The sequence below is a fragment of the Acipenser ruthenus genome, chromosome 12 (assembly GCF_902713425.1).
Source record: "Acipenser ruthenus chromosome 12, fAciRut3.2 maternal haplotype, whole genome shotgun sequence".
NCBI classification, from domain to species: domain Eukaryota; kingdom Metazoa; phylum Chordata; class Actinopteri; order Acipenseriformes; family Acipenseridae; genus Acipenser; species Acipenser ruthenus.
In genome coordinates, this window is record NC_081200.1 from 16,833,409 (window position 1) to 16,858,079 (window position 24,671).

The following is a 24,671-nucleotide window of genomic DNA, read 5'->3' on the forward strand; positions in this document are numbered from 1 at the left end:
CAAACATGTTGTGACCACAGGCCTTCATCAGTGTGCCAGAGACAAATCCTCTGTGAGAAAACAATACCTAAAGCTTTAAATACAATTAACACAGATTATTCCAATTCACCATGTTAAGTAGAGTAATTAATTGCAGCCATGCAGCTTCTCTTTGTAACAGAAGTGTGTTATATTCACCTCCCCGACGTGGGTTATCCACAAGCTCAACACCCATACATCTCAGAGTACAAGCTTGTTGTTGTTGTTCATTAAAGTGCCTTGCTACTGGTGATTTCTGTGTCCTTGTTTCTCTTGTGTTCCCTGATTGTCTTTCCAACATAGCAAAGACAACAAGGGCATTTCAACAAGTACACTACATACTTTGACACACACATTTGGACATTGTATAGTTATGTGTCACAAATGTAACAATTTCAGTTCATAAATTAAGTCCTCCCTGCTCTGCTCCCAGGCAGGCTTCAACGCAGGAGACGGGAAGCGATATTTCAACATCCCAGGCTCTCGTACCCAGGACATCGTGGATGCGGAGGAGACCACTAACGTGGGTGTCCCGGGGCGTTGGGTCTTCCGCATCGATGACGCCCTGGTGCTGATGGGCGGCTGCAACGACTCGGGTATGAAACACCAACAGATCCACCAGGGATCAGACAACCTCCAAGGGATATTGGAGGAACATCTAAATTATTTGAATTTGTGTGAGATCTTGTGAAAGCCTGATACCAGCACCTCAGTATCTCAGTATCTCAGTTTTCCTATAACCCTCAAGTTCATGTAGGACCTGGTTGGGCTGCTCAATGGGATGAGAAGCTTTTAATCTACAGTAGGTGAAATCAGCAGGGTGAGTTAAACTGTATGGGACTGTGTGAAAAAGGGTGGGAAGAGGCTATCTGGGTGTGTGAGCTGGTATAACTTGCAACAGGAAGTGAGGATATGGAGTAGGATCTTTTAAAACCCAACTTGACAAGGTTTTGAGAACAATCAGCTACTCAGAACTGGACAAGCTTATATGTAGAGCCCCGTGCTTTTCACAAATACGAAATAACACGAAATGTAACATATAAAACAAAATTACACAAAATGCAAATGAAAATATAAAAAGAAATAACACGAAAAATCATTATAAAACAAACAATTTTTAAATTGTGAGGTTTATAAAGAAAATACGTTAAATAAATACTTGCAATCTTAGTTGTCAAGGCTCAGCCATTACCATAGACACGGTCTGAAGGGAAGCAGAAACTCTGACTAGCATTTGTGCAGACGTATAATTTGGAGCGAGTCGTTTGGGAATTAAAATTGTGATGGAAGAGAAGAGACATTTGTTTCTAAAATGCCTAAACCATGCATAACAATTAAACAACGCTGCAAAGAATTTGAGCATGAGGGGGTGTATGCAGCTTATGGTGACAAAATAATGATGTGCAGATTTTCCAACTGTCGGCTGGAATGGGAGTCGAAAGATACCGTCGTTAAGCATCATTAGCTGTTTATTGCTTTTGGGGAAATATGGCTTGTTTGCTTGTACTGCTTGTATTTTGCATTAGTATGATAATTATTTGTTTTATTTCAAGTGGTGCAAACATTGCACTGGATCAAATGCTGTTTTGGTTTTGAATAGATTTGAAAACCTAAGCTTTTGTTGTATACTGCTTCAGTGCAATGGGATTGAAATGCAAATCCTGTACTTTACCGTTACTGCCGCTACTGAGAAGTTATGGTAACTAGATTATTTTTCTGTGCGAGGTCCGTTTGTCAAAATGTAAAAAAGAAATCAGATAATGTTTAATAAAAATATGTATGTAGTAAAAACATGCATTCTTACTATTATTGATATACATATATTTGAGTTGTTTTATTAATGTGTATCTGTAATAATCTGAAAAATAAAATGAAATAAAACCACATTTGTGAAAAATGAAATGAAAAATGATAAAAAATAAAAATAATTTCATGGAGCTCAGATAGTTCCTCTAGCCACTTTCAAACGGATAAGAAGAGCTGTATAAATGGTAAATGGTGCTATTTTTTTAGAGTGCGAGAAGAGAGTATGCAATAGTGTGAAAGGTGGGAGAATGATAAAGGAGTTCTGATCATACATCCTTGCTGTTTCTTTCTTCCTCTGCCAGGCTCTGTTTGCCTTAACCTGCGCCCCTGTCTGAACAGAGGCCGCTGCATTGATGACTGTATCACTGGAAACCCCTCGTACACCTGCTCCTGTCCCTCTGGCTACACTGGCAAGAGGTGTCAGATAGGTAAGACACTGGACCCACCTTCTGTAATTAGTCTAAATCCCAATAAATCCATAAACAGGGGTGCTCTGCACATCTTGTCATGAAACGGCTGGTGGTAAATAAAGTTCAGACTCCTCCTTCAGCCACTCTTTGCTGCACAAGGAGGTGGTTGCGGCCATTGAGTTTCAGTTTTAATTGGTCCATCTGTCCACCATGTTTCAAAGATGTCATTGCATTGACAAGTGCAGTTGAACTGAATAAACCAAATCCAACTCCATTGTGCATCAAGGCATAGCTTTGTGGAGGAGTCTGGAACCAGCTTGCTGCTCATTGTGACTGGAGAAACGTTGACCTTCCTATGCTACTTTGCATATCTGTGACAGGTCTCCACTCAAATGCTGGAGACAGACAGAGAGGATCTTTTTTTTTATTATTCACCACTTGTATTTCATCCCTAGATGTTAATGAATGCTCTGCGTACCCCTGTCAGAATGGTGGATCATGTATCGACGGACCAAACAACTTTACCTGCCTGTGCCTGCCTGGGTTTAGAGGACCACTTTGTGAGATAGGTATGGGCTCTTCCATGCATGTAATTAACTGGCAGTGCCTGAACCTGAATTAGACCAGGATCCAGTACAAAGAACAAAACCTCCTCCTACAACACACACCTCCTAACATCATGCTTGTGTGTAAGATCTGGCCCAGATGGAAAAGTACACATTACTGGGTCATCAGCTTTCCTTTGCAGTTACCCATCTGATCAGCATGTGACCTGGCAACATCATCTGTATGCAGTACTGATTATCCGGTTGTAGTTTAACTGACGACTCAGATATTGTACACAAGCTTCATACCACCATTTATGCTTTTAAACATCATACATTTCTAGTTAAAGCTATAAAAAAGTAGATAAATGTTTTGACAGACACCATCTTGCATTTAAAGTTAAGACACTGAAAATTACATTTGTCGAAGCTTTTGTCCCTTAGATTATTTGGGGGTGTTTTTAGTCCAGCTCTTGTTTTTTTTTTCTTCTAGATATTAATGAATGCTCTTCGTACCCCTGTCAGAATGGTGGAACATGCATCGATGGACAAAATAGCTTCACCTGCCTGTGCCCGCCCGGATATAAGGGACCTGTTTGTGAGATAGGTAATGTAGGGGCATTGCCATGTTGGTCATGAAGTGCAAATATCCACAATCAACATTTGGGGTGCAACTGTTTTTTACAGTGACACTCAGTAAGAGGTAGACTGTAAAACATTACTTGAACCGTCTGTGAAGATTCCAGGCAGTCTGTATCTGGGGTGTGTCCATTACAAAGCTGTCAAAGGGAGGGCATAGAACATCATCAAGACTATTTTTAATGGAGAAAAGCAAATTATTTGTTTTTACGGCATTACGGAACAAGAAATATATATGCTAGTAAGTTTGAATGGACTGGCCCAGGGGTTACCAAAGTGCGGCCAGTGAGCCAAATGCGGCCCGGAATGAAACGACTTGGGCCATTACATGTTAATTTTCTGCCCAATATCGGTACAAGCAGCATACATCGCAGCGTGGCGGGAATGTAGCTTTAACTTATGAAAACAAGACACACATGCAGCCAAGGGGGAGGGGTTTCGGCGATTACTGTCCCAAATGATCGCTGAAAAAAGTCAGCTGCATAAATCCCACTCAAGCAGAAACTAAGTAGTGGGTTTCATTGGCTCCGGAGATGGGTGGGCCAATAGGCCACTGCCCACGCACCTTTTAAACAGGGGGGGCCCTGCCCACCTACTTTTAAAGAAGATATATTATAATGACCCGTGCCCTTGGAGGATAAAGCAGCAGACGGAGAGGTTGCCAGGTGCGATAAATAAACAATGTATTGGTTGAATTAACACGGTCCCTGTTTGAGCCAAGACCACGCTACAAAAATAATAAAAGACCCTATTTTTCCTACTCACTGACTCCCATTTTCCCTTACTCAGGCACTCGCCCCCTCTCTCTGTCTCAGTCCCACGCAGGCCCCCCACCACACACTGCTCCCGCACACTCCACCCGGACCAACCAACCAGATTCCACCTTTCTTCTCTGCCTATCCTAAGTGGCATGGTGGCACCCGTACAGTACATGCAACACATACACAGGACAAGACAAACCAGACAAACAAACGGGACAACATAAAAGTTCAGCAGACACAGAACGGTGCTTGGGTGTATATATACAGTATATATATATATATATATATATATATATATATATATATATATATATATATATATATATATATATATTTTAATACCTTGAATCTCATCGTTCTTCCAAAACACAGTGACACAGATAAGTCAAATAAATCCACAAATTAAGACGACACCGGAACTGTGTTGATAGACAATAATCCTAACGTTTCGCTAGCTGTGCCGCCAGCTTCTACAGAGGTACATTGAAGCTTTTAACAAATCATATGTACGGTGTCCATTTTAGGACATCCTTAGTCGTCACCCCTCCAGTCGTCAGGTCACAGTTATGTCTGATGCCATATGCTGAGAAGATTTGGCTTACAATTTAAATCCAAACAAATTCAAATAATGAAATTGCACATCGTAACTTTTAAAATATTTTTTAAAATGCTTACAGTATACATATTATATGCTGAAGAAAGGTAAAAATGTATGCACCAAATCAGCAGCTACACGGACATCTGTTTCATCCAATGGAAGCACCGAAAGTTTATTTGCTCTTGTTTGATTGGATGATTCAGATGACTCCGTCCAACCCCTCACTCTCCCTGAAAGAAAAAAAAAACTCGAGGAGGACTGACTCAAGGAGGGGTAACGACTGACTTGAGGAGGGGTGAGGATTGACTCGAGGAGAGGTGACAAGTGAGGATGTCCTAAAACGGACACCGTACATATGGGAAAGAATGAGAGCAGAGAAGCCGAGTTTATGTGTTTATGCGGCCCACCACCCAATGTCCCACCTGTTAAGTGGCTGTCCTTGAACAAAACTTTGGGAACCCCTGGATTGGCCCAGTGGTCTGTGTAGCCCTCTGTTCAAGCTATCTTCAACAAGTTTTACAGTGCAGCCTGGTTAACCAATATATTGCATGTCCACAGATCAAGGAGGAGCTACTAAAATGTATTAGCATAGCTAGAAGGAAGCAACTGTACATGCCACACTTACCATTAATTAACAAACACTGTATTATCTGTAGACCAAAAGCAAGAAACTGGGTTCAGTAACGAACTCTCTCTTTTACCCCTAGATGTTAATGAATGCTCTTCACACCCCTGCCAGAATGGTGGAACATGCATCGATGGACAAAACAGCTTCACCTGCCTGTGCCCGTCCGGATATAAGGGAACTGTTTGTGATATAGGTATTGTAGGGGCGTTACAGCTGTGTGTTTGGATGTAATTAACCTCCATGATCACCAGGGGTCAGTCTGAACACTTTCTCATACAGTAACACCTGATATATGAGGTTGTCTTCATTTTAATAATACCTTTATGATTTTCTTCATGTGACTTTGATAAAGGCTTCTGGTCAAAAGTTTCTTGTTCAGATATCAATATGATATTATCATTGAGTGTTTATTTACATGTTTACCAGGTAGAACAACTTTTTGTGCCAAGTGTCTGCAAAATGGTTCTGAAAATATAGCCTATATATGCTTAATCACAATTGAATGAGTGGTTCTCAATATATAACTTCAAAAGTAAGTGCAACATGAAGCGACAGAGTGGCATATGATAGCCAGGGTGTGTTCTGAATGGCTGTGTTTGTTTTCTGTAGATCTGGATGAATGTGAAGGGAGTCAGTGTAAAAATGGAGGGATGTGTGTGGACGGAGTCGGTCATTTCACCTGCGTGTGTGAACCTGGCTACACTGGAGAGACCTGTGAAACAGGTGAGTGCGCTCTGAACCATTCACTATTGGACAGTTAGGGTGATGCAAGGGTTTATAGGTTGTAATGGTTTATACTGATTCCTCTCATTCATTCAGATAAGTTATGGATGGAAATCTGTTCCCTGTGTTCAGTTTTTCCTTGTGAAAGCAAACCATGTAGAGCTGGTTAACCTGTTTTAGTACTTAAGTTCAGTTTGTTAAACATACAATCCAGTATTACAATAAAACAAAAATCCACCACATTTTACCATTAAAATGGAATTCCTGCCAGTTAAAATTACACATTAAAAAAGATGAAATATGTAACAAAAGCACAATTTAATAAAACCCATTGCTATAGATCCTCCAGTATAAACTCCATAGTGACATGGCTGAGATGTTTCTTTTCAGAGGAATTCGAAGCATGCCCCCTGAAGCCCTGTCTGAATGGAGGGTCCTGTTCCAGAGCCAACAGAACTGCAGTCTGTATCTGTCCACCAGGGGTCAGTGGAGAGTACTGCGAGGAGGGTAGGCCACTTACACAGATAGCATTATTACAATCACTCACTAACAGAAGTGTAATATCTTTGAAGCATGGATATTTCTATATTAAAAAGAAACCCACACAAAACATGCTCAAAGTAAATACAGTTTTGAAACTGCTTTTTTATGTAATAAACACACCTTTGAACAACTGAACATGTTTTATTTAAGCTGGCTGTATTTTAAAACTTTTCATTCATTCATTTATTTATTTATTTATTTATTTATTTCTTAGCAGACACCCTTATCCAGGGTGACTTACAATTGTTACAAGATATCACATTATTTTTACATACAATTACATTATTTTTTTTACACATTATTTTTACATACAATTACCCATTTATACAGTTGGGTTTTTACTGGAGCAATCTAGGTAAAGTACCTTGCTCAAGGGTACAGCAGCAGTCCTCCACCAGGGATTGAACCCACGACCCTCCGGTCAAGAGTCCAGAGCCAAGCCACATATGTTTGTAAAATGCACTACATGCTTTAATTTCTACCTACTTTATAAAGTATAAAGACAAAATTATGCCAACTAAATATGTGTTCAATGCAGACGGAAACCTAACCTGAAGTAAATAAATAATAAAACAAGTAGGGCCTACACTTTACCTATCAGGAATCAGTCTGGAGGTAAACAACTCTCCCCAATGATTTTAAACAGTGTGAATTGGTTAGCGCTAGCCAAAAGTAGAAGACAAAAAGGTAGCAAATCAGGAACAAATCACATCTCCTTTAACATCATAGTTGCCCCTGTGCCTGTGTTTGATTGCACCCATTCCCATAATCAGACACTAACAACCCTTATGCTAGCTTTAGGGCCTTACACTGTGATCCAAATCAGGCCCTCAAAATTATCAAGTAGACGCATGCAATGCCTTCACGTACGAACATAAGAACATAAGAAAATGGACGAATGGAAAGCGGTCAGTTGGCCCATGTATGTTTGTCTGGTTCCTAGTAGCTGATTGATCTCAAAACTTTGTCAAGTCGGATCTTAAAGGATCCCAGGGATTTACCATCAACAACATGAATAGGCAACTCATTCCATACCGTCACCACTCTTGTGTGAAAGGTGTCCTTTTCCCTCTGTCCTAAGTCTATTTCCACTTAATAACTGTGTCCTGATTTCTGTGCTGCGTTTAGTATTGGTATTAGGGTTAAAGCTCTCTTTCACTCTTTCCTAAGTCTGTCTCACTTAATTTCCTCTGGTCCTAGTTGTCATTATCTAGTACCTGTTTGTATACTTGACCACATTAATTCAGTTCTGCAATGCTTTTCAGAGGGATGTCTGTGCCAGAACGGAGGCTCCTGTACAGGCATCAACTACACCTGTGAGTGTCCCTCACGATTCACTGGAGACTACTGTCAGTTTGGTGAGTTTTTACTGCAGTACAGTGTTTGTGTTTGAGATCTGATTCCCTGGGATTTAAATATTCTGAAGTTTGCCAATGCAAGTTACTGGGATCAATCCACCCTGGTCCACACAAGGTATCCACACACAGGACAATTTGCCAAGGACCTTGTATGATGCCTCCTCCTGCCATGTTTTAAAGCTCCATTGTGAATGGCCAAGTCAAGCCAAGCCAAGCCATTGTGTGTATCCATATTAAAAAGGAGTTATATAAGAGGTATGGCATTTCGTCTAACTGGCCCTGTGTTTTCTTGGTTGCGAAGGTGGAGGCGAACAACTCTTTTGACAATACAACCCAGATAATAGACATGTAGCATCCTCTCCACTATAAACAGGAGACATCTTTGAGATGCCCACACCAATACAACTGGAAAATATGGGCAAACAGCCCTGTCATCCTGAAATGGCATATGAAATGGCAACACGTATAGTAGGCGCAATGGTAACTGGGATGTGCAGCATCCTCCTTGTGAAGATGCCTCCAGTCATTAGGTTGTCAACAGAGGACTGTTCCTGACACAGCATATCCTGACGTCTTCTTTGAAACATAATGTACTTTGTTGTATGCAATTCCAATTTTGAACAGTATTGGCAGTGAAATCAAATACATATTACAGGCCATGCTTTAAAGGGTAGGTTGCTTCTGATGTCAAAGATCAAGGAGCTGGTAACTAGGATTCTACAGGCTCAGATAATGCCAAGTGGATTCATCACTGGAGAAACACAACACAATATAATGACAATTGAAACTATTTACCATTTTTAACTTGAAGTGTTCTTTAATTTAGGTCACTTTAAATATTATTAATAAAAAAAACTGATCCTTCATGTAGCCTTAAACACTGCAGTCCTCCAGCCCTGTGAGAAGGGTTCTAGGGTATTAACCCGTTTACTCATTTTCCAGAAATCACTCAGACCCCCTGCAGCTCCAACAAGCCATGCCCGGATGGGGGACCCTGCATGGAGTATGGGGGGACCTACCTGTGCACCTGCCAGACTGAGGTGGTGGAGAGAGACAGTGAGTGGGATGGAGGGAGACGGGAGGGCTCCAACAGTGTGAGGGAGAGAACAGCGATGGTTAGAAACTCCATTAAATAATTCTAGACTGTGTTCCATTGTAGTGGACAGTTGAAAAGGGGAGACTGGATGCCTTGGCACACGAAAATCCAGTCTGTTTACAATGGGCTGTATACATTTAGGTCACTTCAAACTAATATTGAGATTTCTAAGGGTTCCTCTGGGTAGGGGGTCCAGGGTTCATTGCAATTTCCCCTGACTGTAGAACTCCACAACAGAGACTTGTACATTTACATTTTGCATACATGATCAGCAGGTAATCAGCAGATAATGATGAACAGTAATAATGTATTTAGAACTCATTATTATTCAAAAGCAAAAGGCAAATGTTGACCCTTAATGAAAACCTTCAAATACAACTGAACATTTCATAGTAACATCAAATATACACAAGGCTCCAGGTTGATCCATTGATCAGTGAATGTTTCCTTGTGGCTTGCAAAATGAAAACCATCAAGATTAATAATTGATTAATAGATTAATTAGTGCATCTGTTTTAAAAACATTTAATTAACTCCCTTAAACTGACAAACTGCAGTAAAATATCCTCAAATCTCATAGTTAGCAAGCATACTTTAGCTATTGTAGCTATAGTGAAGTGTACTGTTGAATGGGCCTATTCAATTAAAAATGACAGTATTAATTGGTATTATTGATATTCACAGATTCTTTCTATCCAAGACCATCCTGACAGCTTCATGCTTAACAGTGTATACTTCTAATCTAAAAAGAGTACAGTGTCAAATGAAATACAATGATGTGAATGATGTAGGCATCACAGAGGGAGGGTGCATGTATAGAAATATATGAACAGCAGTGATTTGTTCAGAAACCTCAATGCTGTTCATTTTGAATTGATGATCAGAAGCACTTGCTGTTTGTTTTTCAGTACTGCCCTATGTGTGTGACTCTGGGCCCTGTCTAAACGGTGGCTTCTGCTCAGAGAGGGACGGTGGTTATATCTGCGACTGCAAGCTGGGCTACAGGGGCAAGCACTGCGAGAAAGGTAGGCAAGCTCAGTTCTCTCGGTGACATGCATCCACTGCCACGACTGTAAATTCAAAATTACAGCTACAGGGATAAAAAGGTTGATCACCATGATATTGTAACCCTTTACTGTTCTGTGACACCTGTAAGTCGCCTTGGATAAAGGTGTCTGCCAAATAAATAATAATAATAATAATAATAATAATAATAATAATAATAATAATAATAATAATAATAATAATAATAATAATGTCTACAGAATAGTATAGAACAAAGAAGGAAAGACAGCTCTATACTGTATATCCTCAAAACCAAGTTTCATGACAGATTATATTTCAGATATAATGGGAAAGCTATCAAGTGTGATATATGTGCATCTTCCCTATCTCTTTAGCATACCAAGCATTGGCTAAGCCTACTAAATAAAACTAAATTAGCTATTATAATACAGGCACAATATGAAGGATTATGCAATAAGACTGAAAAAGGTGTCACTATCATAAGCCTAGATGGAGAAACCAGGGCACTGGTCCCAATTGTTTTCAGGGAATATCCCCAAACTGTCAAAGCTTTGTTCCCCAGGCTGGTACAGTAGATCAATTTATGCACAGGAACGCTGCTGTTAGGTGCTTGGAGTTAATTCAAAAGTAATACTTGACGTCAGCTTTATCGTATTTTTATTATCTTCATAATTAAAATGCCTGTGTTAACGGTATAATACAGCATTATACAGCAAAAGAGGATTGTTGTAAACTGTGCTTTCTATGAAAATACACACTATTATGTACTAGTGCCGCAGTAAACAAAGAATCTAATTGACAGTGCATCTACAATACGTTTATAATAAGCAGTGGCACTGTTTAATAAAACTCTACTGGCTTATTAGCTGAGTGACGTGGGAGGCATCCGCAAAGTGCCACAGAGGAGTACGTGTCTGTCTAATGTGTCTTTGTCACCTCAGTCAGGCTGAGTATCTGTGCTTCCAGTCCTTGTCGGAACGGAGGGTCATGCCGCGAGGAGGCTGGCGGATACCACTGCTCCTGTCCCTACAGGTTCACTGGGAGGCACTGCGAAATAGGTGAGTCTCAATCCCAACATTTTGGGTCTGGGGTAGCGCAATGGTGCCTTACTTAACGCAGTGTTCTCAGTAGTTCCATGTATAACTTTCAACTACACATTAAATTAAGATGAGTAAATTAATTTAATTTAAATATGTAAAAGTTGTAAATCATTTTTTTGATTGTGTGCACATTGCCATAGAAAAAAAATCCACCAGGGGGCGGCGTTGAGACAGCACTCAGAGTTTTTTTTTTTTCTTCCTGTCAGTGCAGACATACTGAGCAGAACAGACGTGAGGAATAAGAGTAGTCAGAGAGTAGTGGTTAATGTGCACAAGTGTCTTTTTGTGTTTCTTTAGCGTTTATAAACTGCTAAAAATACATTATTTGAAGTGACAAAGTCGGGGAGAGTGACCATAAAGACAGCGATTTATTTATTTATTTATTTATTTATTTATTTGTATTTTATTCTGTTTTGCTGTGTTCCAGTTCATTTAATTGGTTTCATCCAAATTGGCTTGTCTAGTTACTAATGTGGTATTTTTTGCAGGTAATTGGTGAGTGTAAGCAATTCTCTGAGGCAGCGCAATGATTTAATATATGTGTAAAGGCTCCAACTGTCCGTATCCATCTCATATATGGACAGCTGGAACCTCGCTCGACCTGGATTATGCATATTTATAAAATGGCTTGGAAAAATTAAGTGCTGTGATTGGCTGAACAAGATCACATGACCGTGCGGTAATAATTGTCTAACCGCACGGCTATTTGTTTATTTAGCAGACGCCTTTATTCAAGGCGACTTACAGAGACTAGGGTGTGTGAACTATGCATCAGCTGCTGAGTCACGTACAACTACATCTCACCCAAAAGGCAGAGCACAATGAGTTTAAGTGACTTGCTCAAGGTCACACAATCAGTCAGTGGTTGAGGTGGGATTTGAACCGGGGATCTCCTGGTTATAAGCCCTTTTCTTTAACCACTGGACTGCACAGCCTCCATGACGTCATAGACCAACCAATTTACCTGATCTATTAATATTACTATGCCTTAATAGTAACAATTATCTAAACACTGTTTCTGTAGGTAAAAATGTCAACATAAAACTGAAACAGCATTTAAATCACTCAACAATCTTTTTTTTATCTCTGTCACTAAGAATTACAGAAAAATTGGCAAATATACTGTGGTATTTATTTAGTCAGAGAACAGAACAAAGAAAACTCAAGAGGCAAGCAGTAGTAGTAACTATTCAAAAGCCATCTGAGAAATCACCACGCAAGTCTCACTCATCATGTAATATACTGTATATGTATCAGCGGCATCTACTTATTAAACTAAATATCACCTTATAAAACTGACTAGCGAGTATGCAATGCAGAAATTATTGGTCAGCGTCTCTTGAAGACCGCATATATATATATAAGGTAATATCCTTTTATGGGGCTGTTTTTTCTCTAATGGCACAGGAAATTTCGTTCCAATACATGGTAAAATGGATTCCATAGCATACTAAAAAATATTGGCCAATCATCTGAAACCCTCCGCTACAGAACTTGGTTCAAAGCGCAACTGGATGTTCCAACACAACAACAATCCAATCTACTCTACACATCAAAATCTACTTCATAATGGTTAAAGAAGAATAAAATCAAGGTTCTGGAGTGGCCTAGTGAAAGTCCCGATCTAAATGTGATTGAGAATCTTTAGTATGAGTTGAAGAAGGCTGTACACAAGAGAAGTCCTCGGAATTTGAATGAACTGGAACAATTTTGCAATGAAGAACAAAAATCACTAAAGAATCATGCCTAAAGCTCATTGACAAATATCCTAATCATTTAAAAGAGGTTATTATTTCTAAAGGTGCCTCAATTAGCTGTTTAATTTTCCTTGTCAGGGTAGCATTTTTAGCATTAGCATTTTTGGAGTTTTGCTAAATAAATTGCTGAAATAAATAATTGTAGACATATATTTCTTCTAACTTTTTTTCCTCATCCACAAAAACAAACATTTGCTACAATTCTTTGTTTTCGAGAAATTTTCTGAAATTATAAATTTCCATTGGGGAATGTAAACTTTTGACTACAACTGTGTGTGTGTGTGTGTGTGTGTGTGTGTGTGTGTGTGTGTGTGTGTGTGTGTGTGTGTGTGTGTGTGTGTATATATATATATATATATATATATATATATATACAGACGTGCTCAAATTTGTTGGTACCCTTACAGCTCATTGAAATAATGCTTAATTCCTCCTGAAAAGTGATGAAATTAAAAGCTATTTTATCATGTATACTTGCATGCCTTTGGTATGTCATAGAATAAAGCAAAGAAGCTGTGAAAAGAGATGAATTATTGCTTATTCTACAAAGATATTCTAAAATGGCCTGGACACATTTGTTGGTACCCCTTAGAAAAGATAATAAATAATTGTATTATAGAGATATTTCAAACTAATTAGTTTCTTTAATTAGTATCACACATGTCTCCAATCTTGTAATCAGTCATTCAGCCTATTCAAATGGAGAAAAGAAGTCACTGTGCTGTTTGGTACCATTGTGTGCACCACACTGAACATGGACCAGAGAAAGCAAAGGAGAGAGTTGTCTGAGGAGATCAGAAAGAAAATAATAGACAAGCATGATAAAGGTAAAGGCTACAAGACCATCTCCAAGCAGCTTGATGTTCCTGTGACAACAGTTGCAAATATTATTAAGAAGTTTAAGGTCCATGGAACTGTAGCCAACCTCCGTGGGCGCAGCCGCAAGAGGAAAATTGACCCCAGAGTGAACAGAAGGATAGTGCGAATGGTAGAAAAAGAACCAAGGATAACTGCCAAAGAGATACAAGCTGAACTCCAAGGTGAAGGTACGTCAGTTTCTGATCGCACCATCCGTCGCTTTTTGAGCGAAAGTGGGCTCCATGGAAGAAGACCCAGGAGGACTCCACTTTTGAAAGAAAAACATAAAAAAGCCAGACTGGAATTTGCTAAAATGCATATTGACAATCCACAATCCTTCTGGGAGAATGTCCTTTGGACAGATGGGAACGCAAAGGGTTCAAAACTGGAGCTTTTCGGCAAGTCACATCAGCTCTATGTTCACAAACAAGAAAATGAAGCTTTCAAAGAAAAGAACACCATACCTACAGTGAAACATGGAGGAGGCTCGGTTATGTTTTGGGGCTGCTTTGCTGCGCCTGGCACAGGGTGCCTTGAATCTGTGCAGGGCACAATGAAATCTCAAGACTATCAAGGCATTCTGGAGCGAAACGTACTGCCCAGTGTCAGAAAGCTCTGTCTCAGTCGCAGGTCATGGGTCCTCCAACAGGATAATGACCCAAAACACACAGCTAAAAGCACCCAAGAATGGATAAGAACAAAACATTGGACTATTCTGAAGTGGCCTTCTATGAGTCCTGATCTGAATCCTATCGAACATCTATGGAAAGAGCTGAAACTTGCAGTCTGGAGAAGGCACCCATCAAACCTGAGACAGCTGGAGCAGTTTGCTCAGGAAGAGTGGGCCAAACTACCTGTTAACAGATGCAGAAGTCTCATTGAGAGCTACACAAAACGTTTGCTTGCAGTGATTGCCTCTAAAGGTTGTGCAACAAAATATTAGGTTAGCGGTCCCATCATTTTTGTCCATGCCATTTTCATTTGTTTTCTTATTTACAATATTATGTTGAATAAAAAATCCAAAGCAAAGTCTGATTTCTATTAAATATGGAATAAACAATGGCGGATGCCAATTACTTTTGTCAGTTTCAAGTTATTTCAGAGAAAATTGTGCATTCTTTGTTTTTTGTGGAGGGGTACCAACAAATTTGAGCACTGGTCTGTATATATAGTGACCAGGCTGGCTGGTGGTGACGTCAGGCCAGGAAGTAGTGACAAACAGTGCTGTGAGTAAATGCGCTGTAGCACCAGTTTATTGAAAATAATAAATGAACAAAATACAAAGTTTTAACAAAACAGAACAAACACTGAACAAACAAAACAAATCAAACACTCAACCAAACAAGTATAGTGCTGGTGTTGAACCAGCACGAATAGCAATTGTTTTCTTTTAGTTTTCTATCTCCTCCTCTCTCTCGTACCTCGTCACTGTACCCCAACCCCGACTCATGCATCTATATATACAGCTGTGCTGGGATTCAATTATTAATTAATCATTCACTTGTGCAATTCCTGTGCCCACATACAAATACACACTTTACTCTACATGTGAAGTGATTGTGCCATCCTCGTGTCTAAATACAAATATACATTTTAAATCACCCGTGCACCAATACGTACACCAACAATAACACACTACATACAACATACAACATAAAACACAAAATACGCACAGGGACAGGACACCCTGCCACATGCACGCTGAGTAACCAGACCAGGTAGCTCCAACAAAAGTCAGAGTTTATTATGGGGTTTTTGCATGTAGTTTCAACAACTCTTCAGTGCAAACTAAATGAGATTCCAGAACACAAAATATAGTTCACAGTAGCAGCCCAGCAAAGAGTCAAACACAAATGCAGGCTGTTCAGCTGCTGTCACTTTACCCTATAACAAGGGTACCCCATGCAGTACCAGGAAAAGGAAAACACAATAATTAAAGAAATAGTCACAATGGTGTCAAACCAGAGCTAGGAGAGGAGGTGTGTTTGTATTCAGTAACCCCTGATTTTTTTTTAATATATATAAAGTATTTTAACACAACTAGCCCTGCATAAGACCCTTTGCGTTCCCACCACCACATTAAAAAGAAAAAACTCCCGTACTGCACACCGAGCCGATGTGCTTTTGTTGTGTAATGATTGTGTATCCAGGCGCTGTTAAACACTTCCTTTTGATTTGAACTTTCGCATTTCATATTTTACTACACCAAAAAGCTGAAAAAAGGCATAGCAATTTTATGTATTTTTTAAAGGCTTTTAAAAACTTTAAAAGAACCCTAAAGTTGCACAATATATACCACAGAATGAATTATTCTATTATTAAGATCTATAATTTGCTTAAAACAACGTGGTGCAGCAGTTTGTTAGAAAAATTGTATTGTGTAAAATAAATAAAGTACTCTCTTCAGCTGGTGCAAAACACAATTAGAGAATGATCAGTTATATTGCTTAAAATACAAATATATTTACCAAAACAGGCTATTAGTTAAGAGCAGAGATGAGGTTTATTTTTGGCACAGGATAAATAAAATAGTGTATAGCAACACCATTAAAATGTAGTTTATGCTAAAAACATATGTTATTTGATGTTTAGTAAGCTTCCAATTAATGACTATTACACGTGGAGTTTGTACAAAAAAATATTTATTCACTTACCTAAAAAAAAGGTTGAATACTGTAAATAAAATATTTACTGTATTCAGTAACCCCGCTCCCTGATCTCTCCTGTGTTTGTATTCAGTAACCCCTCTCCCTGCTCTGTGCTGTGTTTGTATTCAGTAACCCCTCTCCCTGCTCTCTGGTGTGTTTGTATTCAGTTACTCCTCATCCCTGCTCTCTGCTGTGTTTGTATTCAGTAACCCCTCTCCCTGCTCTCTGGTGTGTTTGTATTCAGTTACCCCTCATCCCTGCTCTCTGCTGTGTTTGTATCAGTAACCCCTCTCCCTGCTCTGTGCTGTGTTTGTATTCAGTAACCCCTCTCCCTGCTCTGTGCTGTGTTTGTATTCAGTAACCCCTCTCCCTGCTCTTTGCTGTGTTTGTATTCAGTAACCCCTCTCCCTGCTCTGTGCTGTGTTTGTATTCAGTAACCCCTCTCCCTGCTCTGTGCTGTGTTTGTATTCAGTAACCCCTCTCCCTGCTCTGTGCTGTGTTTGTATTCAGTAACCCCTCTCCCTGCTCTGTGCTGTGTTTGTATTCAGTAACCTCTCTCCCTGCTCTCTGCTGCAGGGAAGCCTGACCCCTGCTCGTCCAGCCCCTGTGGGAATGGAGGGACGTGTTTCCACTACATCGGGAAGTACAAGTGTGAGTGTGCTGGCGGATTCACCGGGAGACACTGCGAGAAGGGTACGAAGTGCACTGTACGGCACAGACTTCTTCCACTATAGTAATGCCTGTTCCTTTGGAAAAGGGGATTTGGGCAGTGACACTCTAACAACCTAACAGCACAGGTTGAGTACTGCTGTGCTCAGATTGGTTGACATACTTTCAGCATGAATTAGTGATGTCATTATTTAATTTATTGTGTTATATATCAGTCCATTTAAGTAGATGATCTAACAGAGTAGAAACACGTGCTTTCCAGTATAAATAGAAGTTCCAGAGGCACTCAGGCCTGTGAATTGTTCAAACCCAATTCAGGATCGTCACAATATATATGCCACCAGTACAAACTATATATTCCCAAACTGGATGTTCATATAAAGTATAATGCATTTAGTGATTTACAACAGCAGTAGAGCATGATTTACTATTAGTAATGACATAGCCTAATTTAGAAATAGTAAGTTAAACTTAAATTCAGTGACAAATGTTTCGACTAGAAGCGACATTGAACACTTTGAAAAGTCTTCTAGTCGAAATGCTTGTCATTGAACTTCAGATTACTATTTATAAATTCTGCAGTATTGAGTGTTTAATAGTAATGGGTGAATGATAGAGCTTACAGATCTTGCATTTTTTTAATGTCTAATTTATCCAATACTAAACCAGTGTACAAAAAAACTTGCCAAGTAGCATGGCTGTTGAGAAATACAGTAAAAAATATTCTGTTTAGGATAACGTATGTATGGCAAAATTCAATGATAGTGATAGTGCTCCTGGGCTTAAAGTGTACACAAATGATTGATGGTAAAATGTAATGATGATGCTTATCGAAGTATGAATTAATTATGCCAACTAAGATAAATATGCGTGGAATGGTGATGTTGAAATTGCAAAAACTGATTTATAAAAGACAAGACTATATTTTCAGACACAAGATCAGTAAAGATCTCTGTGTTCCTGGCCATTCCAGTATGTCAGTAAGGGTTCCTGTGCTCTCTCTCTCTGTCCAGCTCTGGACCCCTGTCTCTCAGCTCCCTGTAAGAATGGAGGGAACTGCACTGAGCACATCGGAGGGACTTACCAGTGCCTGTGCCAGCCTGGTTACCATGGAGAACACTGCGAGAGGGGTAACTGCAGCTACAGTACCTTGGTGTTCTATGGAAGCCTCAGTGACCCACCTCTTAAAGTCATTGTAGCTATCAAAGCAGTTCCATGCATTGCCATGCACCTCCCTTTGCTGTATAGGTCTCAAATGTGCAGTTTTGAAAGAAACACGTTTTAGCAAACATGTATTTTCATTTTAAAACCTGAATCTGGTATGAAATGTATTTGCTTACAATTGTAAGTCGCCCTGGATAAGGGTGTCTGCTAAGAAATAAATAATAAATAATAAATGTTATATCTTGGTCATTTCACCTAAAATGTAAAATTGTCCCCAACCCTTTCACTGGCTTCTTTCCTGTAAATAAGCAATCAGCTGGATCTCCTTTTGACTGACATGCTTTCAGCCAGTCATATGCTTTGACCAAGAAGACACTGCTGGGTGAAGTGATCAAGGAAGTAAAGCAGTAACAGACTTCCTGGAAGACAAGGCAAGCAAACTGGGAAAGTTCATTTAACCCAGTGTAGCACCAGATGTCTGTTTGCTAGAGCATGTGTTTCTTTCAAAACTGCACATTTGAGAACTATGTAGCTAATGGAAGTGCAACACGAGGAAGTTTTATGGAAGTATTTTGTTGGCTACTGTACAATTAATTTAATAAAATTCTTGCTATGCACCAAAGCATCAGAATACCTTGCTTGTGCTATTTGGGAGATTTCTACCAGGAATTCAAGTGTAATAAAATGTAGTAAAATCTTTTTAGCAGAATTATTCAGCTGTAGCCCAACAAAGTGCTAACAAGATGACTTGTACTGTAAGAGTCTAATATATATTTATACAGGAGTCTGCAGCCATATTATTTACAATTGTCTAGTGACCCTTGTAAGATAGTAAGACTGTGCGTGACACCTTCAGTTAAGCCTGTTTCTTTAACCACTGGACCACACAGCTTTAAAAACAACGTGCCATTTGTCAGAGCGCAGCTACACTGCACATGGTTTGGAGTTCTGCTCTAAAGTGAATTGATTGTTCACCCTCATTCAAACGGGACATACAGTATATGTTATATGCATTCGCCAAAAGCCCTTGAAGGAACTTTATTATGTACAGATGGGTGTATATTGTTCCTTGTATTACAGAATGTTAAGATGACTCAGTACTTGACACATGCTGTCCTGATTGCTGTAAGCCTATGCCAATGCTGTGTGTTTCAGAGATGGACTGCGGAGCCCCTGTGCAGGTGAAGCACGCCCAGGTCCAGTACACCTCCTCCCAGCCCGGCTCCAGCGCCCTGTACACCTGTCACCCTGGATTCACCCCCATCCCCAGAGCCACAGTCAGTGTCTGCGGAGGCCAGGGGGCCTGGAGCCAGCCCCCCGTGTGTGAAGGTAATCCACACACTCTGATCATACAGGAAGGAGGGTCAGGAATGTTTAGTGCTGAGCTGCAGAGTTCTGGTAGTGCACTAGGTGGCGATAGCTCTGACCTTTCTACAGTCCCTTTGGTTGCTCTAGCCTTTATTATACAGCGCTGCTTCTGTATTTCACCATTCAATAATTCACAGTTAGGCCTTGTTGACAGTAAATTGTAAAAGTGCTATATTTTACCGTATAAAGGCAGTAATTCACTGTGTAAAATAGTTCCTGTTTTTTTAAGTCTTATAGTGATAAAGAGGGAGCGCTGTATATCTTAGAGCTAGAAAAATCAAAGTGCAAGGCACACTTCTTTGAAGTGACTCGCATTTATTCACAGTTACATTGTGTAAAACTGGGAGGTCTGATTTTAGTGTTCAATCATAAAATAGGTTCCTGAACATTTATGTTGAAAGTAGTCTTTAGTATTAAAAGTCAGTAGATCTACTCAAAATTACCTTTATACCCAAAGTCAGTTTTGGAAGTATCTTTACTCGCTTCTATTATTTTAAAATGAACTTGAATCTTTATCTTCCACATACATTGTGTTTCCAAATGAACCCAGTTAAGTTTGTTTGGAAATGAAGAACAAACCCCTCTCTTTTGAACACTGAGAATTTCAGACAGACTTTATTTCCTGACATTCAGAAATCAACGAGTGTCTCTCCCAGCCCTGCTTGAACGGCGGGACGTGTAAAGATCGAGTCGACACCTACCTGTGTGCTTGTGAGGAAGGATTCACCGGACCCAACTGTCAGACAGGTAAAACAAAGGCATCCCTGTAGAGCAGATACAAGAACAAGCTTTGTCAAGTTGGGTCTTAAAAGATCAAAGTAATTTTGCCTCAACAACATGATTAGGTAACCCATTCCATACCCTTACCCCTCTCTGTGTGAAGAAGAGTCTCCTTCACTCTGTACTAAGTCTGTCTCTAAGTCTAATTTCCAACTGTGTAGTCTGGTCCTGGTTTCTGTGCTGTGCCTAAAGTACTGGTAAGGGTTAATTATATCAAACCCGTGGCAGATCGGGCTTCCGAGTGGCGCATCTGGTAAAGGCAGTCAATGCAGAGTGCAGATGGGTCCTATAGCTTGGAGGTTGCCAGTCCAAATCCAGGCTATGTCACTACCGACTGTGGCCGGGAGTTCCCGGTGGGCGGTGCACAATTGGCCAAGGACTGCACGGGCGGTGGGGGTTTAGGTCGTCTGGGGAACCCTTAGCTCTCCAGCATCAATGACCCTCATGGCTGGCTGGGCGCCTGCAGGCCTGCCTGTGTGCAATTCAGAACTGCGTGGTCCTCCAATGCTGTAGTTAGTGGCTTCACAGTGGACTTGCAGTGCGAATAAAAATGGATGGTGAGTCCTCGTCTCTCCCGAGTTAGTGCGGGGGTTGCAATGGTGAGCCAGGTTGAATAATTGGGCATTCCAAATTGGGAGAAAAATTAGTGGAAAAATAACTGCCGATTCCAAATTTAAAAACAAACAAACAAAAAAAAACTGTGGTAGATCAAAACTCTGTAACTCTATATAAATCTCACAGGGGAATTATTGTCCCCCTTATTAACAATAAAAATATGATGAAAAAGGTCTTCTGTGGTTTTAGGTTTTTAGGGTGGCAGGATCTGACACTGTTAACTTCTATATTTTAGAATATTTAAAGATATCCTTGCTTACCTCAAATTTCTTACCTCTCATTAGTTTTACCCTCGTTAAAGTTAGAGGTTATACCATGGTAAAAGAATAACAAAGAGCAGTGAAGAATAGTGAAAGCATGGTACAGGCATATGATATTGGAACATGTGGTTCATCACTGCTCTGTATTTCACTGCAGGTGTTTAGGTTCAGGTGTCAGTGAGATCACAGCTCAGTTTTAGACATACTTTCAAATTGTATGGGCAATGTGTATGTTTGCAACTTACCATCAGGACAAAAGAGAAATGTAATTGACTATTGAATATCTAATCATGTTTAGTGTCACTAAACACTACTGAATATAATTATATATTGTCAAAACCTTCACTTAATTTATAGAGCTATGTTACTGACTTTGTTACCATATGATCACATGCTTTAAAGAAAAATATCTGTGAGTTATTACACGTGGATAGAAACCCATTGAGATGTCTGATGGTACCTGAGGTTTCTTGGTTCGGGATTCTGTCACACTCAGAACCATTCAGAATTATTGCAAACATCATAAAAGGGTGAAAAATAAAACATACAAATTAAGAGCATTGTAGCTTAGTGTATTTTAAAGTGGAATGTGTTTTATATATATATATATATATATATATATATATATATATATATATATATATATATATATATATATATGAACATTTTGTTTAATCTCTGTATTAGGGAGGTTTGGTCCCTTGACATTTATTTTGTGTGTGTGTGTGTGTGTGTGTGTGTGTGTGTGTGTGTGTGTTTTTAACTCTTTCAGAGCTAGATGAGTGCCTCTCGGAGCCCTGTAAGCACGGAGGGAGCTGCGTGGATCAGCCTGGGTCCTACTTCTGCCAGTGTCCACAGGGGTTTACAGGCCAGGACTGTGAAACAGGTACCAAACCACCACAACCCACCCACTACCAGAGACATCAACTCACTCCAATATGAATGCCATCACAGCTGATGAAAGTCAACCTACAAACTAACGGGCACCATCATCAGATAGTAATAATGTACTTGAGAATGTATTGTACTGGCAAATTGAGGATGGCTCAGGTCTCACCCCTCAGTCCATCAGCCTGGATTCACTGGCAGAGTGCATTCATGCCTGCATTATTACTACCCGTCATGGGTTAAAGCTTTGTGAATAAGGCTTATTTGTTTCTCTTACAATGGTTGTAAATCTATTAATACTGTATGAACTGAGTATTACACCAAATAAAATCAAAGTTACTGTAGGTAATAACTCCTTAACAGGGAACTGATTTTAACCAGCTATTGTTTTGCACATCTTTGCCCTGGTGCTCCATTTTATTTTCTTGGGGAAAATAGTTAACAAGATAAGATACAGTTCCGAGCAGCTCATGGATCTCAAAACAAGTCTGATCTGAAGCAATCCCAATGATTCAGCATCAACAACATGGCTTAGTTACCTATTCCATACCCTCACCACACTGTGTAACAAAAGTGTCCTCAATCTGCTGTCCACACCCCCTGTTTGTCCAGTCGGAAGCAGCAGGGGCCGATCAGACAATAGCACTGCTGAGGGGGTTGTGCGATCATTTTCGATGTTGTGTTCAGTGTGGCTGCTCTGTGTCTTTCAGAGCTGGACGGCTGTGGGTTGAGCCCCTGTTTAAATGGTGGAGTTTGCAAAGGACGCAGAGAGAGCTACCTGTGTCTCTGCAAGGAGGGCTTCATGGGAGAGATTTGCCAAACAGGTACGGACAACAGAGTTCACTAAGCCTGTGTATATCACCCCCTGACCACAGGGACCAGGCTGTTGAAGCCTCCCATGTCTACCGCAGTTCTGTCACATTCTGCTGCTCTGCACCTAGGCTGCGAATAGCTCTACTGGAGCACAGAAAAGCAGGTACCTAACATGAGATATTTAAAACTACAGGTACATGACACATATTTATGAAGAAACTCCAGGTTCATGCGTAGTGTAAATACATATTTTATAACATGAATTTGTATTTTTAATAATAAAAAGGAAGTGTTTTATATTTATTTGTCCTAACGGCTGCTAATCCTTTTGTAACAAGCAAAGACTACATGACTTCATTTTAAGATGCCTTGTTTTTCCAGCAGGAATGTATTATTGTTGCTGCTCTGTTTCTCTCTCCCCTTCTAGCGGAGGACCCCTGCTCACTGCAGCCGTGTGGAAGCCGAGGGTACTGCCGCAGTGACAAGAGTGGGCAGTATGTTTGCACCTGTAAAGTAGGACACACTGGGAGGGACTGTGAAAAAGGTACCTCTAGAACTGAGTGAAAAACACACTGTAGCAATTCAAAAATCCTATAGGGCTCATAAGCTTGTTTTATTATATGCATACTTTATATATACTAGATATTCATTGTAAAATAGGAATTATACTGATACCAGCAATAATTATTTTAAGAAAGAAGAATAACATTACCTGGGGCCTAGTCAAAGTTTTAAGGACTGTTTTTATTAATAACATTCTCTTAGTTTTATCCTCTCTGAAACATATAATAAACCTTCTTAAAACAAACTTGATCAACTATAGTGCTAAGTTTATAAATATTAAAAGAAACCAAGAACTCTAACCTTCATTTAGTTAATCAAAATAGCGCTTTAAAAAAACAGCCCTTAACAATAAATTCCTTCATACATTCCTTAAAACTGTGAATATGGGCCCCTAGTAAGTTATTCTTTACACAGAATAGCAGATATGCTGTACAGACGTGCTCAAATTTGTTGGTACCCTTACAGCTCATTGAAATAATGCTTCATTCCTCCTGAAAAGTGATGAAATTAAAAGCTATTTTATCATGTATACTTGCATGCCTTTGGTATGTCATAGAATAAAGCAAAGAAGCTGTGAAAAGAGATGAATTATTGCTTATTCTACAAAGATATTCTAAAATGGCCTGGACACATTTGTTGGTACCCCTTAGAAAAGATAATAAATAATTGGATTATAGTGATATTTCAAACTAATTAGTTTCTTTAATTAGTATCACACATGTCTCCAATCTTGTAATCAGTCATTCAGCCTATTTAAATGGAGAAAAGTAGTCACTGTGCTGTTTGCTATCATTGTGTGCACCACACTGAACATGGACCAGAGAAAGCAAAGGAGAGAGTTGTCTGAGGAGATCAGAAAGAAAATAATAGACAAGCATGGTAAAGGTAAAGGCTACAAGACCATCTCCAAGCAGCTTGATGTTCCTGTGACAACAGTCGCAAATATTATTACGAAGTTTAAGGTCCATGGAACTGTAGCCAACCTCCCTGGGCGCGGCCGCAAGAGGGAAATCGACCCCAGATTGAACAGAAGGAT

General features: G+C 39.7%; 1 protein-coding gene across 3 annotated transcripts in view; it reads left to right on the plus strand.

Annotated features, from left to right (window-relative positions):
* Positions 1-24,671, plus strand: part of LOC117416464 (sushi, nidogen and EGF-like domain-containing protein 1) — an 83,348-nt gene that overhangs the window by 29,806 nt on the left and 28,871 nt on the right. For all 3 annotated transcript variants that reach the window (XM_059034614.1, XM_034027545.3, XM_034027546.3), the window contains exons 4-21: positions 452-614; positions 2,127-2,252; positions 2,690-2,803; positions 3,273-3,386; positions 5,485-5,598; positions 6,015-6,128; positions 6,519-6,635; positions 7,937-8,029; positions 8,972-9,085; positions 10,034-10,150; positions 11,093-11,209; positions 17,091-17,207; positions 18,197-18,313; positions 19,503-19,676; positions 20,349-20,462; positions 22,143-22,256; positions 22,969-23,082; positions 23,499-23,615. In XM_059034614.1, coding sequence (XP_058890597.1) covers positions 452-614; positions 2,127-2,252; positions 2,690-2,803; positions 3,273-3,386; positions 5,485-5,598; positions 6,015-6,128; positions 6,519-6,635; positions 7,937-8,029; positions 8,972-9,085; positions 10,034-10,150; positions 11,093-11,209; positions 17,091-17,207; positions 18,197-18,313; positions 19,503-19,676; positions 20,349-20,462; positions 22,143-22,256; positions 22,969-23,082; positions 23,499-23,615 — 2,170 coding nt within the window. The remainder of the gene's footprint in view (positions 1-451; positions 615-2,126; positions 2,253-2,689; positions 2,804-3,272; positions 3,387-5,484; positions 5,599-6,014; positions 6,129-6,518; positions 6,636-7,936; positions 8,030-8,971; positions 9,086-10,033; positions 10,151-11,092; positions 11,210-17,090; positions 17,208-18,196; positions 18,314-19,502; positions 19,677-20,348; positions 20,463-22,142; positions 22,257-22,968; positions 23,083-23,498; positions 23,616-24,671) is intronic.